Genomic DNA, 17,061 nt, shown 5'->3' on the forward strand with positions numbered 1-17,061 from the left:
TCACAGGCAAACGTTTTTGGGGCCATACAAACAAGAGTGAAAGAAACATGTCTGTTAGTTCTATGTCCGAACTAACTACGGTAACACGGAAAGGACAAAACATACGTTAGTGCAACTTATTCTGACCACTTCAGGGCCCCTTTTGCTTGCTTTGAACAACTAAATATCACATATTAATGGGCTTATTAGTATTAGTACTGATTAGTGGGCTTAAGACTCCTGTCAATCACTCACAACTGTAAATACACTGGTGGGGACATAAACGTGTAAAAGTAGTGGTTTTTTACATGGACATTTTCATTTTAATTGTCTTCCAATGGTGGGGTTGAGAAGGACACAGTTGTTTGGAAGCACTGACGTGCAATTATTTTTTTTATCACCGGAGTACTTCCAGTCTGGAATATCACTGAAAGGCAATACATGCTGTTGATGCGTCCCCCCCCAACAACTATGCAATTAATCGCAGAAAGCCATGCGTTTAATCATGATTAAAAATTTTAATCGCTGCCCACCACTAATATATACACACACACGCACACACACACACACACAGGGTGGGGAAGCAAAATTTACAATGAACATTTAGTTGTTTTTTCTCAGCAGGCACTACGTCAATTGTTTTGAAACCAAACATATATTGATGTCATAATCATACCTAACACTATTATCCATACCTTTTCAGAAACTTTTGCCCATATGAGTAATCAGGAAAGCAAACGTCAAAGAGTGTGTGATTTGTTGAATGCACTCGTCACACCGAAGGTGATTTCAAAAATAGTTGGGGTGTCCATAAAGACTGTTTATAATGTAAAGAAGAGAATGACTATGAGCAAAACTATTACGAGAAAGTCTGGAAGATACTATTAAAGAAGAATGGGAGAAGTTGTCACCCGAATATTTGAGGAACACTTGCGCAAGTTTCAGGAAGCATGTGAAGGCAGTCATTGAGAAAAAAGGAGGACACACAGAATAAAAACATTTTCTATTATGTAAATTTTCTTGTGGCAAATAAATTCTCATGACTTTCAATAAACTAATTGGTCATACACTGTCTTTCAATCCCTGCCTCAAAATATTGTAAATTTTGCCAGGTGGGGGGATATGGTGTAGGTTCCCTCATCCCTGTTCATGGTCCTCGGGGTCCGTCTTCTACACCTTATCCCACACCTGAGACGTGGCCCTTTGTGGCAAACCAGGATAAAACAGCTGACAATGACACATCACAGGAACAAGTGACCCTTCTGAGGAAGGATACAGGTTGTAGCTGAAACATGTCAAGGTGAAAAAAAATAACTCTTCTTCCATCTGTCTGACAAATAGGAAAAGGAAATCTGTATAAGTTCTAGTAGACAGTATGAACCTATTTGGACTAATCCCTGACCAAGTACTGAAGACCTTCCCTCACATGTCAGTGACCACAGGACAGGTTAGGAGACAGCTGGAGAGACTACACCAGTGGAAGGCATAGGTCCTGATGGCATCTCCCCCAGAATACTGAGGACCTGTGCCGGCCAGCTGTCTTATGGACTGAAACACCTCTACAGCCTGAGTCTGACTCAGGAGATAGTACAGGTGCAGTGGAAGACATCTTGCCTGGATCCTGTCCCTAAAAAGTCAGCTCCATCTGACCTGGTCCACTATACGAGGGCTGTTCAATAAGTTCATGGCCTCACCCAGAAATACTGGTTGTTATAATACAGGATGTTACATTCTTTCGTGATGGGATAGTGATGCTTGAACATCGATGGACCAAGTGCATTGCTGTAAATGGAGATTATGTTGAAAAATAAAATATAAATTATCAGTCTGTGTTGTTCTGTTCTGGGTGAGGCCATGAACTTATTGAACGGCCCTCGTAGACCACTGACCTCTCATAACCCATATCATGAAAGTCCTGGAGAAACTAGTCTTGTGCTTTTCTATTTTACTACTCTGTGTTAAGCTGGTGCTGTACTGTAATTTCCCAAGTTTGGGATCAATAAAGTCCATCTGTCCATCCATCCCATAAATTAATATACTTTTTAAAGGTGTGACATTTGACCTTTGAAAAAAGGCTTGAAATGTTGCACTTCATATGTAGTGTATTTGGAAACTTTAACATTTGTTTTGAGCTTTCCTATGATGTTCTAATTTCTTGATGTGCACCTGAACTACATGAGGGTTACTGCTTCCTCAGACTCCTTTCTATGTGTGTGTAGTGTGAGCAACTGTGGGACCACTCTCAGCAGCTGCATGAAAAACTGGAGGAGCTGGTGTTGACCTGTGCCAATTACAAAGTCCTCTGTCTGAGCGAGAGGGAGCCTCACAGGTACGCACTCCCACATCCCTGTGTTTGATTAATGAAAGTCTTTTTTATTCTTTTATACTTACACTACGCACATACAGGGATTATTGTGTGATTTATTAAGTAGCCACTTCTTCCACCTTTATACTGTTGTGTTGGTTTTATACAGAACACTTAAGAACTGAAGCAGAGAGTATTTTAACATTGGCGGAATTCACTTAAAGGAGTGATATTTTGGTTTTTTTAAATGGAATTATGCATTTTAAAAGATTTCCCTGTGGTCTACATAAACTAAATGCTATGCTTGGGTCTGAATTCTTCATTAATTCAACTCCACGGGTCCATCTTCAACCCTATTTCTCAGTAATGACACCAGAAAGGTTGTTTTGAGCGCTGGCCCTTTAATTACACATGAGCCACTTCACACCCCACCCCTTCCAGGTTGTTGGCTGTGCTGCTCTGTCCTGTTCAACCAACAGCTGAACAAAGTTTGGACATATTTTCAGTATGGACTACGACTGCTGCTGTTCACTTGGTCGGTTTCAGATGCTGCAGCTCTTTCATAATTCATAGTTTGAGTTCTTGTTTGTTCAGTATTAATTGTCAGCCTTGTAAATCCAAGCTGGACTGACTGTACATATCCTGACCAAGGAAAATCAAATTCTCACTTTGTCCAGTAATCTACACCTGGCTTTTCTGCCTCTGTCCATAATAATAGACATTATATAGACTAAATGTCATCTAAAATTAACGTTTATTTGCAACATAGTATAGCAAACTATTACTTGATCAAAACCAAATTAATTTTAGCCAAAAAAAAAAAAAAAGTCTCCGTTTTGAATGTCTGGGGTCGCCAGAAATTTGTGATGTTAAAATGGGGTTACGAGACAAAACAGGTTGGGAACCACTGGGTTATAAGAAAACAAGAGACGTACATTACAGAAAAACAGTTCACTCTATTACTCTTGCATGTTTGTGTGGATAATTTTTACATCAGTTGGCTGTTTCTTGTTTAACACTGGGCTAGATGAAGCCATCTGTTGGATGATTTATCAGTTTTGTCCACTCTTTCTCTTTTTTTTTGCTATAGTTCCATGTGGCAGATTCTTATTGGTGAAAGACTAATAGGACTAATAGGGCTGCTTGACCTCCTGATAAAGGCTTGATGCAGAGACACGTTGAAGTGTAATTGATTTTATCGGTCCAAGTTGACCATACCATGATAATAAAGGCATTTAGAGTTCTTTGTTTCCATTTTAACTTTTTTTTTTTCTTTTTTTTACTTGTTTGAGCTAAAGTCTTCCTTCCATCCCATCACTCCACCAGTGTGTCTCATTTCTACATCGGGCAGTTCTGCGTAGACGGGATCAGGGTGACCACGTTCCGTTACTGTAAGCCAACACCGTACCTGGCACGGGAGAACACAGGACTGTACAAACGCATCCGGTGGAACATCCAAAGACTTGAAGACCAGCCACAGACAGACAGAGGACAGGGGGGAATGAGTGACAACAATGACTAGTGAGTGTGGCTTTTCCACTTCTTGTTCATGCTGTCAGGTTTAAGAGCTGTTCAGCATTTATGAGTCCACAACAATCACAGATTTATTTTCTTTTCCTCTGGTGTGGTAACAACCTAAGATTGTATCACTGTGTTGATGTGTTTTATTTAGTTACTTCCTCTGTTACGAGGACATCAATGGGCACAGAGATTTTGACAGGGACAACCACGGAGCTGCTGAACATAGTGGAGATGACAAAGTGAAGCTGTGGTACATTGTAAAGTGGGTCCAAGTGTATCCTGCTCCAAATGATTGGTAGGTGAATTTATGTCTTATTTTTCTGTCTGTCTAATGTAGGGGCCACATACAGCCTGATATGAACTCAAGTGGACCAGTAAAATAATAACATAATAAAACAAATATTTACATTTACAAACTATCCTTCAAAAAATGTGAATAACTCAAACAACTATTAACTACATACTATTATGACTACTATCATTTACACATGTGCATTACAACTCCCTGAACAGCGGGTCTACAAAAGCACAAAACATTTAGGAACACATAAAATATTATTGAAATCGCACTTCTCTTTTGCCATTTCAGGTTCATATTTGTTCAGGTTAATCACATTTTGTCAAGATAGTTTTAAATGTAAATATTTTCATGTACTTTTACTTTTTTACACTAATACAACGAGAACATTTTTTAGTTGAGATAATTTACAGGTTTTTATACTATTATTTTACTGATCTAACCCACTTAAGATGAATCGGTCTGTATTTGGCCTCTGAACTAATTTGATCTTGACACCATTGGTTGTTTATATCGTCAATGTAATTATTGCATTTCACAAATTCGGCCTATGGGCCAGAATGGATCCTTTGGCGGGCAGGTTTTGGGCCCTGGTCTAATGTCTATGTATGCACGTCTGCTTTGTCTCAGGATCTGCGGTGAGGTTCCTGAGGTTCCAGCAGCCACCTACGAGAGGATGTCGTTTATGGGCCTTGATGAGCCCTCTTGCCGCAGTGCTACTGACTGTCTGCTGCAGCGTCTGTTGTCACCACCAACAGAGTGATGTGAGAAATTGGAGGAGGAATATGTGTGTGTATCCACTGGACATCTGTATCTGCAAAATATCTTTTTGCTGTTTACAACATGCATCTCAAGTAGGGAGAGTTACTTAAAGCACTTAGGACCTGTTTGTTCTAATACTCTTTCACAGAACTCAAAGCCAAATGTGTCTTTTTTCATGTTAACCTGTAATCAGTGTACTGTTATGGAAATAATCAGGTGATGATACTCCTTATGCAATACTGACCAAAGTCCAGTTTTATACTTAAAATGACAGCATTGATGAATTAAACGAAGTGCAATTATTTTCTAAGGACTTTTATACAACAAGGCTGTAAATTTTTTGTTACATGAAGAAATAATAAATGTAATAAAATTTGAATTGTTTATTTACAATAAACATTGCATTGTCATAATTACACAATCACAGATTTGATTTTGATGAAGTTAAAGAAAACAACAAACTTCATTTATTAACAAGCTGCCATAATTTGGGCCTCAGGAGCAGGAATGCCCAGTTTTTCTTTAAATTCATTCAAGCAGTTTAAATTAATACACACAGGCTTCACCTCGCTTTCATAACTTACCATCCAAAACAGGAGGTTTAGTACGTTTTAGCCTTAACAATATGAAAGATACTCAGCCTAATGTGTTCACTTTGACCTTGGAATCATTTAGCATCATTGATTCTAGTGACTAGACATAAAAAAGGCATTTTAGTTACAAGAAAGAATAGTATCTACCATTTACAACCAATTTCCTTCATTCTCTATTTCAATAAAAATCTATATAGAACTCTTAAAGGGTAACTATGCTTCTAAATGTCTAAAGTACAAAAAGTGGAGTTTCCCTTCAGAAGAGTGAGCAATCTTTAAAAAAAAATATACACATAATTGCTTACAGAAACAAAGAAAGCACATGTAAATAGTCCAGCTTTGTGAAATACAGTGAGTAATGACTGCGAGGTACAAGAATGAAAACACACACAAACATAAAAGCTTGTTTTTCAGCTGCTACACATAGAGGCTTTGATAAAAGGCTGGAAAAATTGGAGAGACAATAAAGGGGTGTTTCTTTTCCCAGATTCAACAGTGACAAAGAGCAAGTACGAGTCTTCAAGAGTTAAGTGAGGATTAAAGCACTGGATGCCGAGGCTTCACAGGCTCGTCTCACACTAAAAAAAACATCTGCTCTTAGTTCAGTTACTAAACATGACTCAACCTTTTGGTTATTTAAAGCCAGAGAACACTGAACTTGACACGAACGGCTCAAAAATTCACTGAGTACATGTAAAGAGTTTCATCAAACTTCCAAATCCGGCCTAAGAGAAATCCCTCATTGCTACTTGATGAAGCAAAAAAACAAAAACAAAATTGACAACACTTACAGACAAAACACAGCTTGCACACAACAACTGATGACAGACAGCACAGATACACAAACATTTAAAACACACTTCAGTACCGTAGCTCATCACAGTTTGAACAATACACAGTAAATACCCACATGAACCTGATATGGAGCCTTCCCAGCATCCTTCTCACCCCAGCCCATCACAGTAGTATCCGTTAAGACCCAGAGTCGGTCATGTTCCAACATTAATGCCGTCACAGTCCTGGACGTGACCAGTGTAGACGTTTTTTGTGCTTACAGGTGGCTGTTTGACGTAGCTATAGTGCAAACAATACAAACAACCACAGCAGTGACGTTGACCATAAAACACATCTTCCTCTGTGAAAATTCATCTTCAGCAGTATTTAACTCATTAAATAATAAGCAAACCCCATCTAAAGGCTAAAACATCAGTGCATGACTCCAGTGATTCAAAGGGAAAAATATCCTTATTAAACCGACCTTTGGTAAGTAATTTCACCTCCTAAAATCCACAGAGAAGGTTATACTCAGGTTGTTATATTCTCTTTCCCCTCAGATCAATTCAAATAAATTAGAGGAAAGAATTTTTGCATCTGTATGTAGAGTTAAGATTCACATACATTACATTTTAAGATTTTGATTCAAGTGCAGTCTCATTCATTGATATTTGTGGAGATGGATTTAGATTTTTCAGTTGCCAGATTCTACATCTCCACTATTTTGCCGCTATAAGGTTATGAGGATGTGTGTTTATGGCTTCAGTAACAGTGGCTACATAAGAAAAATTAAGTAAAAGAACCATATCCGTCCTCGTAATCTCCCAACAGACTGATGGTAACCATTTGGCACAATTGGTGTGTTTATGTATAACAGCGACTTTTGAGATAAAGTGTCCATTTCCACTTTGTTAGTGTGCAGCGGTGAAGCATCATGTGGTCCTGTGAGTATGGTTTCAGGAGTGTGGGCAAAAAGTGCAATACTGTTGTCCACTAGTCAGTGTGTGTGTGCAGTCGTGAGGGGTGTAGTGTGTGAGGTAACAGGCGCAGAGCTGCTTTTGCCTCTTTCAATTTCTATCAGGTAGATTACAGACCCATGTTCCTTTTCTGGCAGCTGCAGAGGTTTTCTGGCCCTGAGCATAGACTTTCAGGCAGGGTCATAGCTACAAATTCCAAAAGACACAGTGGTCAAATGTCCTACATGTGAATTTGGGGGGGGGGGGGGGGGGGGGGTTAATTAACTAACTACCTTAAACCCAACAATCCGGTTCTTGTGTACAGGGTGATTTCTGTAGATTTAAAGAAAAATGCCTTGACACAAGTACATTTAGACTGACAACTAAGTCTCATTACCTTAATGCAGTACGTTTCAGCACTGATTTAGACTTTTCCTAAGCGGCAGTAAGTGCCTTTTGTTTTTGCATCAATTAAAAAAACAACTGTGTCCTAAAAGTAATAGTCAGCTGTTCAACAGCAGCACCACCGAACACTGTTTTTGTTTTTTTTGTGCTTGTCTATACAGTACAGTTATAAATCCCTGTCCGTCTCAGATGAACCTTCAGCCCCACAGGTCTACATTAAGGACTGAGCAGTGCATCAATACTGTTGTATAATATGGTGTGTTACTAGAAGTGTAATACATTCATATGCCAAAGCGTTCAATTTTATCTAAGAATGTAACTTCTGAAATACTTTTCGAATTAAAATTTAGTTTATATTGACACCATTTTACAACTGCTATCATAGCACTGGGATGAATAGATTTTTCTTCCATAGCTTTGAGTATTCGCCATTAGAAGGCATTCATCATTCTTGTAGCATTTTTATACTGTTCAGTACTACATATCCACTTCAATCTGCACAGCTGCACTCTCAGAGTGAAGAAGAACTTAATGGTGTGTTCATGAAAAGCTGCCACAATCTATTACAATAAACATCCACTACATGTGTTTTACCCTGTGTGTTTCGGTTTTAAAATCCCATGTGTGCATATATAGACAGCACAGTTACTGCTCAGATGTCTTTTAGATGAGGTCCAACTCACTCATGTCCGTCAGTGATGCGTCTCCAGCTCTACCACCGTCCACTCTCCCTGAGGGGAGCTCCCAGTGGTTTCTGGGGAGAAGCTGCTTACAGAGGTGACGGTGGCAGAGGGAGGGGTGAGTGGAGGCAGCAGACTGGGCCACAGGCTGCTTTCCAGCGGGCTCAGTGTGCCTCCTGCTCCCCCCGGCAGCAGCAGCAGAGACGAGCAGCCGTCACCGTTCAGTAGCAGGGTCTGGTTGATCAGCTGATGGACTATGTCGACTTTTTTCCCCCAGTCCAGATCCAGGGGTGGAGGCCTCTCTGGAGATGAACCATCTCCATCTTGGAATAGGTTGCTTGGAGTCTGTGGGGAGTCTGGAAGAGGAGAGGGGATGTGGGCGGACGGTGAGGACTCTTGATGCTTGTCTTTCTCTGGTGTTCCCCTTTCACAGTTTGTGTCCAGTTCTTGATCTGACATCTCATGTCTGAGTTGCTTTTTCTGTTTGACAGGCTTAAGCTCTTTAATCCCCTCCTCTTCTTCACCTTCAGCATCTTCCTCATCACTGTTCTCCAGGGCTTCATAAATGGTGCAGAGACCAGAGGAGGGAGACAACAGCACTGTCTGACCTTTACTGGACTGTTGCAGCTCCTGTTGCCACTGCATGATCTGCTGTCTTTGCTTGAGCTCTTGTTGTTGCTGATGCAGCTGCAGTTCCAGGTCTCTTCTCTGCTTCAGCTCCTCCTCTTCTTTCTGTGCCACCTCAGCTTGCTCTTGCACCTTCCTGTCCTCCTCCTTATTCCTTTTTATTTCCTCTTCAGCTTCCTCTTTTTTCTTCCTCTGCTCCTCCTCCTGCCTCCTCTTTCTCTCTTGTTCAGCCTCCTCCAGTGGTCTGTTCTGTTGTTCCCGGCGCTGCTGCATCTCCTGCAGCTGTCTCTGGTGTTGCTCTAGCCTGCGAAGCTGTGGACTGAGCGCCTGTTGCCCGGGGCTCCTGGGTGGGAGGTCGGCACAGGTCAACTTCGGCGGGGTGACTGCAGCATATAGAGGTTTAACGATGTCACAGTAGGATCTGGGATACGCAGAGTGCTCGCGGCGGTGCGGGTGTGGTAGGTCAGTGAAGCCTGTGTGTGAGAGGAAGCGGGAAGGAAAATTATAGTGGTGTGATGTTATAAAACACATGTGACAGGCAGCAGGACAGTGACAGCATAGCAGTGAGTGCAAGCAGAAAAGTGTAGAGGGAGACTGGCCTTCAGAGGCTCATACTTGCTTAAGGAATAGAAGCATTGTGAAGCCAAGCCCAAATATCTGCCCGTAGCTTGTAGCACAAAACTAACCAGCATTATTTATTTGTGACAGTGGCACTTTTTGCAAGCTGTAGAGCAGTGACACAAGAATGCACTAAATATTTAATTTGTAAGCCAGTATTTGTGTATAAAAAAAACCCAAAACTGTGACCCAAGGTGAGGTGACTGGGGGTGGTGGCAGGTGAGAGGCATTTTGAGCAGAGAGCAACAGTGCATACTTAATAATTTTTTCTTTTTTTAAATTTAAATGTAACCAGACCAGAAAAAGAAATTTATGTGCAGCCAACTTCCTGTATATGCAGTCACTACCAACTATGATGAGAATAACACACAAAAGCTTACTACAAGCTAAAACAGTCATTACCCTTGAATGGAGTTTATAGTTAGTCAACCAGTGATACATGCAGAAGCTCCTCATGCATTTATAGACACCCAGCATTACAAGATATATAAAATGATAGCTTGGCTTTAGAAGGAACAAAGTAATGCCTGGACATTATTCTATTGTATAGAACATCAGGTCCTAGAGCCAAGCTAACTAAACAATCCAAAGTAATGAGATGAGTCATTGTGCCAACAGTGACATGCATAAGCTCCATTTACAATAATTTAGTGCTGTAGAATGGTGCAGAAAGAATACTGAAAACTGCAGTGGCAAAGAACTAAAAAAAAACAAACAAAAAAAACCCCAACACACCCAGAGTGAACCGGAGGGAATTTTAAGTGTCAGTAGGAGAGGAGCAGCTTCTTCATGAGGCCGGTCGAGAGGTCGTCACACTTTGCTTTTGCATGAGAAGCTGAAGGAGGATCCAAGGATGGAACATCTGATGGATCATCAAATCAATGCAGTCCCAGTCCAGTGATGTAGTTTTCAGCAGAATTTCCAACCGATTCTTGTGTCCATTATCAATGGGAATGGTCAGAACTTATGTAGACATTTATTTGAACGTCATTGCGTGCATTTCACTTGGTGTAATGTACAAATAAATCATTAGCGATAGACTGAAGGCTTTATGGTTGGAGCTCAAGTGTGTGTAATGTAGCAAGATGTCAATAACCGTTGTGACAACCAGGAAACTTAGACTATTGATTTGTGGATCCAAGGTCTTTGTATCATCCCAAGAGTTTGTTTCAAAGAAAAACAAAAACTGTACAGTAGGAAGTACTTCATGGTAAAATCTAATCTTTATTTAAACTTTTAAGGTTCATTATTCCAAAAGATGGATTAACACATGAAAAAGCTAGAGTACATTATGTTAAAGTGCGAAAAGAGATTAGGAGTGATTTGGGTTCAGGAAGATGCATGTATTTTAAGACAGGAGAGCAAAAACTCAAAACATGAATACAAAACTCATTGTCATGTTCAGTAAAAAGGTAATTGCACATGAAAAATGTTAACAGTTCATTCCATATTTCTTTTGTTATGCTTAATTTTCTTGTTTTCCCCTTTTGAAGAGCTGCATTGTAAACAGACAAGTTAAATCTCATGCCAGTTCAGGACAACCAGACAATTAACTGTTAAATAAAACAAAAAAAAAACCCAGGCACACACACAGACCAGATAGTAGCAGCTATTGCACATACAGGAATTTAAGCCATATCCTCTAAATGGAAATTGGAAGTGCCACTGTTGATCTTTTCTATTTCTTCTCTTTTTGCTCTCTGATGTTTTTTTTAGTTGAACTTTGATAGGTCCACCCCCAGAGACTTCAGAAGGAACACTGACAACAAGAACTACAGTGAGATTTAGTTATGGGGAATGTAAAACAACCAGAGGGAGGTAGGGGACATTACTTGAGCTGATAGGGAGATGAACTATACATTACCTGCAAAAGAGTTCTCAGTCTTTTCACAGATACCAGAATAGTATGGAGGCTGGACATCATCTGGGTTTTCCTCTGCTTGCTGCAAAGTGACAAGCACTGATGAAGGATCTATGGCTTCCTCCGACTCTGGCACCTTCTCTCCAGAATGCTCAGCAGAGTCTTCTTCCCGTTTCCCACATTCAATATACTGCTGCTCTTCCTGGCATGGCTGAGTGAGAGGCTGCTGGAGGAGCCCAGACTCCTTGGCCTCTTCGGGCAGCTCCTCCAGTGAGAAGATTCCAGGGCTTTTGATGCAGCTCTCCCCTGTTGACTGGGCATTGGAGTTTGATGCTGTGGTCATTGTGTCAAAACCGTAAGATGCCTGCGAGGTAGCTGAAGGTGGAGTAGTGTCTTCAGCTACACCGCTCTCCCCCTCCTCCATCTCTAAACCTTCTTCTACAGTAGACAGGCAGCGTTTGGCAGAAGGCTGGATGTCAAAGACAATATTGCTGACACCTGGACTCTCCAAGGAGTCTTCCAGCTGAGCTTCCCCCTCTGTGTCACTGGCCTCATCTTCTGTTACAGAGGACGAAGTGGGGTTCGACGTGGGGGCAGTTGCAGGGCCTCCGACGATCTCATCAGCAGGCAAGGTCTCTGCCTCGGCATCATCCTCTATCTCCCGGTCCAGGTTCTGGTGGTCTACATCAAGTTTGGGAGAGAGCTGAGGAGCTTGGACATCCTGGGGCTGGAGGTTCCCATCTCGACTGTTATCATTTAGTTCCTCAGGAGTGCTCGTCTCACTGCTCAGTGTGCTTGACAGCGACATCCCGGGGGCAGACGGGGGGGCTACAGTTGTGGTTTGCTGAACCGAAGCTGGACCAGGCTGCTCCATATACATCTGAGCCTCTAGACTTTGTAGATGATCTTTATCTGAGGAAGGTTGGGGAGCTTCTTGGTTTTCAGGAACAAAAGGCGCAGAGCCCAGTTCCAGCCAGGCCTGTGCTGGAGAATGAGTCGGGGTCTCTGAGTCTGCTTGCCAGGGGTCTGCCAGAGGACTTGCTGCAGCTGCTCCAGCCACATGTCTGGGTTCAGAGGCATGTTGATCTAGTACCTGTAGAGGCTGGGGAGGTTCTGCCCAGGGATCAGCAAATGGATTGGGCTGGTCCCACTGAGCAGCTGGGGCTGAGGGCAGCTGAGGAGGCGGAGGGGGTGGCTGGGCCACTCTGTTCAAGTTGTCCAGTCTTTCATCTTCAGCAAAGTCATCTTCATCAGCATTTCCGTAGCTTTCCAAGCCACTTTCCGTCACACCCTCACTAGCCATCTCCACATCTTCATCATCATCATCCACATCATTGTCATCTCTAGTTCTCTGTGGTTCATCCGTCCGCTCTGATCCAACATCCATGTCACACACCCGGTCATCATCATCCTCGTCATCTTCATCCTCCTCATAGTCATTAACTGGTATGTCAGGAACCTTCTCAAAGTCAGGTGATCCTGCAGAGGCTCCTTCCATGTCAATGGCTCCTTTGAGGCTGCCGTCACCCAGATCATCCATGCTCTCTGTCCCCTCCAGGACACCAGGTGCACTTAATTCGGATGCACCTTGCTGACTGACGCTCACCTCCTCCGAGTCCAGCTCAGAGAGCAGGGCACCACCAACTCTCCAGGCAGATCCTCCAACTGGGCCAGCAGATCCTGGACGAGACTCCTCAGTGGGCTGTGTGGTCCCACTCATCTCTGACACAGAAACCAACTGACTTCCTTCCCGTTCCTCCTCATCCTCCTCCTCATTGAGATTGGTGGAGGGAGCCATTTGAGGGATGATGTTCTCTGCTGCTATGGGAGCTTTAGATGTTGAAGGGGCTTGGTCAGTTACCAGGTAAAATGGCTCCTCAGATGGCTGTGGAGGAGAGGCCACTGGTGGTAATGAAGGCTCAGCTGGTGTAGCAATCTGCTCCTGTGTTGGTAGTGAATGTACACTGCTTTCTTGATGCTCCTGCAGCGGTAAGGCTGTCCTGACAGGGCTCTGTGGAGGAGAAAGAGCAGCTGCATGGCTTTCAGCAGTCTCTTCTTGTACCACCTCTGGTTGAGTGCTCTGAGCCAAGACTGTTGGAGAAGCTTTCTCTGGCACAGAGGCAGCAAGGGATGATCCTTGTGGTAAAACTACATTAGCTTCTGCTTGTGTTTCTGGCACAGCTTCTGCTGTTGCCACCCTTGCTGCCACTGCACCAGCAACACCACTTGAAGCGCTACTTACTGAAGTAGTAGCAGGTGCTGTAGCATTTGAAACTGCTGTTTTCTTGCTTGCAGTGAAAGGTGAAACAGCCTGCATAGGTTTTTGTCCACGTTTTGCCTGAGGGGTGTTGTTTACAGGTTTGTTGCTGGCTGGAGAAGCAGGTGGGGTCCGGCCAATAGGTGGTTTGTTAAGAGCGAGGAATTGCCCAACAACAGGTTTGTTTATGCCACTGGGTTTTGCAGCTTGAGATTTGGACTGTGATGTTTTCGGCTCTGCTGCCTTGGTTGTAGCCCATTTAGAAGCAGTGTTGAGCTTCACTGCCGCTGTGGGTTTTGAGGGCTCAGGTCTTTTGGAGGCAGCAGAGCTTGAAGCTGTTGGCTTCTTGGTCACTGCAGCAGTGGGCGGTCGGTTGACGTCTGGAGCAGGAGAGAAGAAAAATGTAATTATTAAAAATGAACATTTGTTAATTTATTTACTTAGTCTATCAAAAAGATAAGTATCTTGGGCTGGATTTATGCCAAGTTACTTTCCTTACAATTCACAATTTCCAAGGGTCATTAACATCACAGTGTAACAGTTCTGACATATATATACACTGAAAGAAAAAAGTGCCCACTATTCCAAGTTCAAGATCTAAACAATCTTGACCTTGGAAATGATATGGTTAACCAACTTTTAAAAAACAGTTTAATCATCATCTAAAGAGTGATTCAGTTATTACAAATGTTCACCTTTCTTGACAGCTTGAGTTTTGGGTGGCTGTGCCACTGTGGTTTTGCCAGTAGAGGGTGCTGTGGTAATTCTGGAGGCAGCAGTTTTTGCAGTTGAAGTTGTGGTGGGCCTCGTAGCAAGCCGAGATGTTGAGGGAGCTGTGGCAGGCCTGAAGCGTGAGAAAGTATTTGGTTGGCATAAAAACAACAGAAGTAATGTAGGAAAAAAGAGAAAAGAGTGATGTAGCTAAAATTTGGTAGTCAATCTGATTCTCAAGAGCTACATACATTTACAAGCATAAAAATATTACATTACAAATACTAATAAATGACCCAATCTAATGTAGACCACAAAAGCAATTTCAGTAATGGGAACCCATTAGCATAGCCCCATCTATCTACTGACTCACATTAATGCTCTTGTTCCTTGTTCTCCAGTCACTACACCAGGAAAGGGAAAGGTGTAATGGGATGTGAGAATGACAGAAGGAAAAAACAAGATGGAAAGTGAACAGAAAATTTCAATAAAGGAACAATGACATAAAAAAAAGTAAATGCTGCGGGAGATGAGAACTGAGATGAAGAGAGGGATAAAAAAAAAGAGGGGACACTGTTGTGAGAAAATGGTGAAAGAGAGCAAGAAAAAGGGGACAGGAAGTAGTAAATGAAGAGTAAGACTGAGGAAAACTGAGGTGGCCAGTGATGTTGAAGAGAAAAGTAAAGTAGGAAAACAAAACTATAGGATGCCAGCACCAAGTGAGAGACAGGAGGACAGTTTAAAAATCAATCTTGTATTAGGTTCTTTGTCAGCCGTCTAGTCTGGAGGAGTTTGTAGAATTTCTCACACTGAACTATAACATGTAGTAATTGCTTTAACCCTTTCATGCATGAATTATGAGAACATTAAATCAAGATTTTTTTCTTTATTCCTCTTTGGGCATTAAATAAACAATGTGATTATTATTATTATTTTTTTTTTTTTTTTTTTAAATGAAGCTATTTTTCATGGAGTTGCAAAAATGTCCACCAAGCTGGACACCATGAGTTTAATTTTTGAACCAAAGAAACATGTATTTACTGATATACTGTGTGAAAACTATGAAATAAAAACATTAAATGCTGCTAATTTGATGTTTTCTCACATTTTAACATACACTACAAACAAAAAGTTATGGATAGTTTTAATTTTTGGGCTACAGTTTTAATTTTTGGGCTATTTTTTTTCAGTTGGGATTCTTACACAACACTTTTTACTTTTTTGTGTGTGAACTGAAACATTTATTTTAATGACCAAACAGTTTTATTTACAAATGGCAAAAATGACAAAAAAAAAACAAACAAAAAACTTAACTTTTTGTTTGTAGTGTATTCTAATACTAGTCATTACTCACTTCATGGACATAATATGCCAAAAAAAAAAAAAAAACAAAACATTAAAAAAAAAATTGTTGTTAATTACAGTCTAATAACAATAATAAGAAATTGATTTACACTCGAACATGTTAGATTTTTTTTTTTTTTTATCAAGAACAGCAAAGTTACAGTGATGTTTTCAATTGCAGTGTATGGGATGGTGCATAAGCGTCCAATGGTTGGCTGATATGAAACTAAAATGACAAAAATCCATGAACATACAAGAGAACAGCTGTAGAATAACTGTCCACTGTAGTGACCACTATGCATGAAAGGGTTAAATTAGAGTTCAGAGCTTGATTTGCACTTCATGCTCTGTACCTCAGATTTCTACATGTGTAATTGCTGAATCACTTAATAAGATCCAGATCTGGCATATTGAAATGCATAAGCTAGAACCACAAACTGAATATAGACCACATTTATATTATTTTAAGTTTCTTGGATCAATGAAATAAATTGGATTTTCAGTGAAGTCTTATGTATAACAGACATATTAAATTTGTACCAGATGTGACTAACAGTCTTAAGAAGCAATAACCTACATACACTCATCTGAATACTTCTTGTGCTGTGCTATACTGAGCTCTAAAATCTCTCCACACAATACATTTGCCATGTCATGCTGCAATGCACTGCTGCACTGGCTAACCTACAAACAGTGAGTCTGGTAAGAAAGTCATCAGCTGCAGGCAGTACTAGCACTTATTTCTACACAGGAACTGTCTGTGTACAAAAACAATGCAAAATCTCAGCGCTGTACATAATTTGCATGAAATCTGTTTGTACTAAAACAGACTGCTTTTCACAACAAGCACAATCTAATGCAATTGCCTTGAGGAACTGTGTGACCTGAGCACCAAGTACAGCAATCTCCAATGTGTCGTCTTTCAGACTTGAACTGCCCATACAGTAGATAAAGCCAAAACTACGACTTTGATGGATTTCAGCACAGCTGCATAGCATGCCTGCATGCAGATGCCGCTCCCACATTACAATAAGCATTACAATGACCAATTGTTTTGGCCTGAGATCAGACAAACCCCGGCACAGATGTGGGAAATCGTAATTAGCTGCTATCAGTCAAAGGATTTGGGTAGAAACTGGAACCAAACACTGTCAGAAGGGATGGGCAATATGGATGAAGACTATTATAAAATTCTATACTGTGGTAATTATTATATACAGTGTACATTTAGATATACACTGCACAGATTTTGTCTTATAGGTCAGTCTGTAAGGGGATCACTTGATCTGTTTAAGGGAAAGAAAATGACATCCTGACCCCAAAACCCTGCAAATATCTAAAAAGGGTTGCAACCACAGACAGGACCGAGC

The 17,061-nt window shown here is 41.3% G+C and overlaps 2 protein-coding genes across 5 annotated transcripts in view; one reads left to right on the forward strand and one right to left on the reverse strand.

Moving 5' to 3' along the window:
* The window catches only part of LOC115421154 (UPF0575 protein C19orf67 homolog), a 20,635-nt gene extending 12,974 nt beyond the window's left edge, over positions 1-7,661 (forward strand). For all 3 annotated transcript variants that reach the window (XM_030136898.1, XM_030136904.1, XM_030136891.1), the window contains 4 exons: positions 2,199-2,308; positions 3,611-3,805; positions 3,957-4,100; positions 4,734-7,661. In XM_030136898.1, the coding sequence (XP_029992758.1) occupies positions 2,199-2,308; positions 3,611-3,805; positions 3,957-4,100; positions 4,734-4,866 (582 nt within the window). In that variant the 3' untranslated portion in view covers positions 4,867-7,661. The remainder of the gene's footprint in view (positions 1-2,198; positions 2,309-3,610; positions 3,806-3,956; positions 4,101-4,733) is intronic.
* Positions 5,481-17,061, reverse strand: part of prr36a (proline rich 36a) — a 29,465-nt gene continuing 17,884 nt past the window's right edge. The window contains exons 2-5 of one of the 2 annotated variants that reach the window (XM_030136878.1): positions 14,721-14,751; positions 14,332-14,480; positions 11,383-14,016; positions 5,481-9,373 (exon numbers count right to left, since the gene is read on the reverse strand). In XM_030136878.1, the coding sequence (XP_029992738.1) occupies positions 8,286-9,373; positions 11,383-14,016; positions 14,332-14,480; positions 14,721-14,722 (3,873 nt within the window). In that variant the 5' untranslated portion in view covers positions 14,723-14,751 and the 3' untranslated portion in view covers positions 5,481-8,285. The remainder of the gene's footprint in view (positions 9,374-11,382; positions 14,017-14,331; positions 14,481-14,720; positions 14,752-17,061) is intronic. The other variant, XM_030136870.1, reaches the window with a different exon arrangement.

This window comes from Sphaeramia orbicularis, chromosome 1 (assembly GCF_902148855.1).
Source record: "Sphaeramia orbicularis chromosome 1, fSphaOr1.1, whole genome shotgun sequence".
In the NCBI taxonomy this organism is placed as follows: Eukaryota; Metazoa; Chordata; class Actinopteri; order Kurtiformes; family Apogonidae; genus Sphaeramia; species Sphaeramia orbicularis.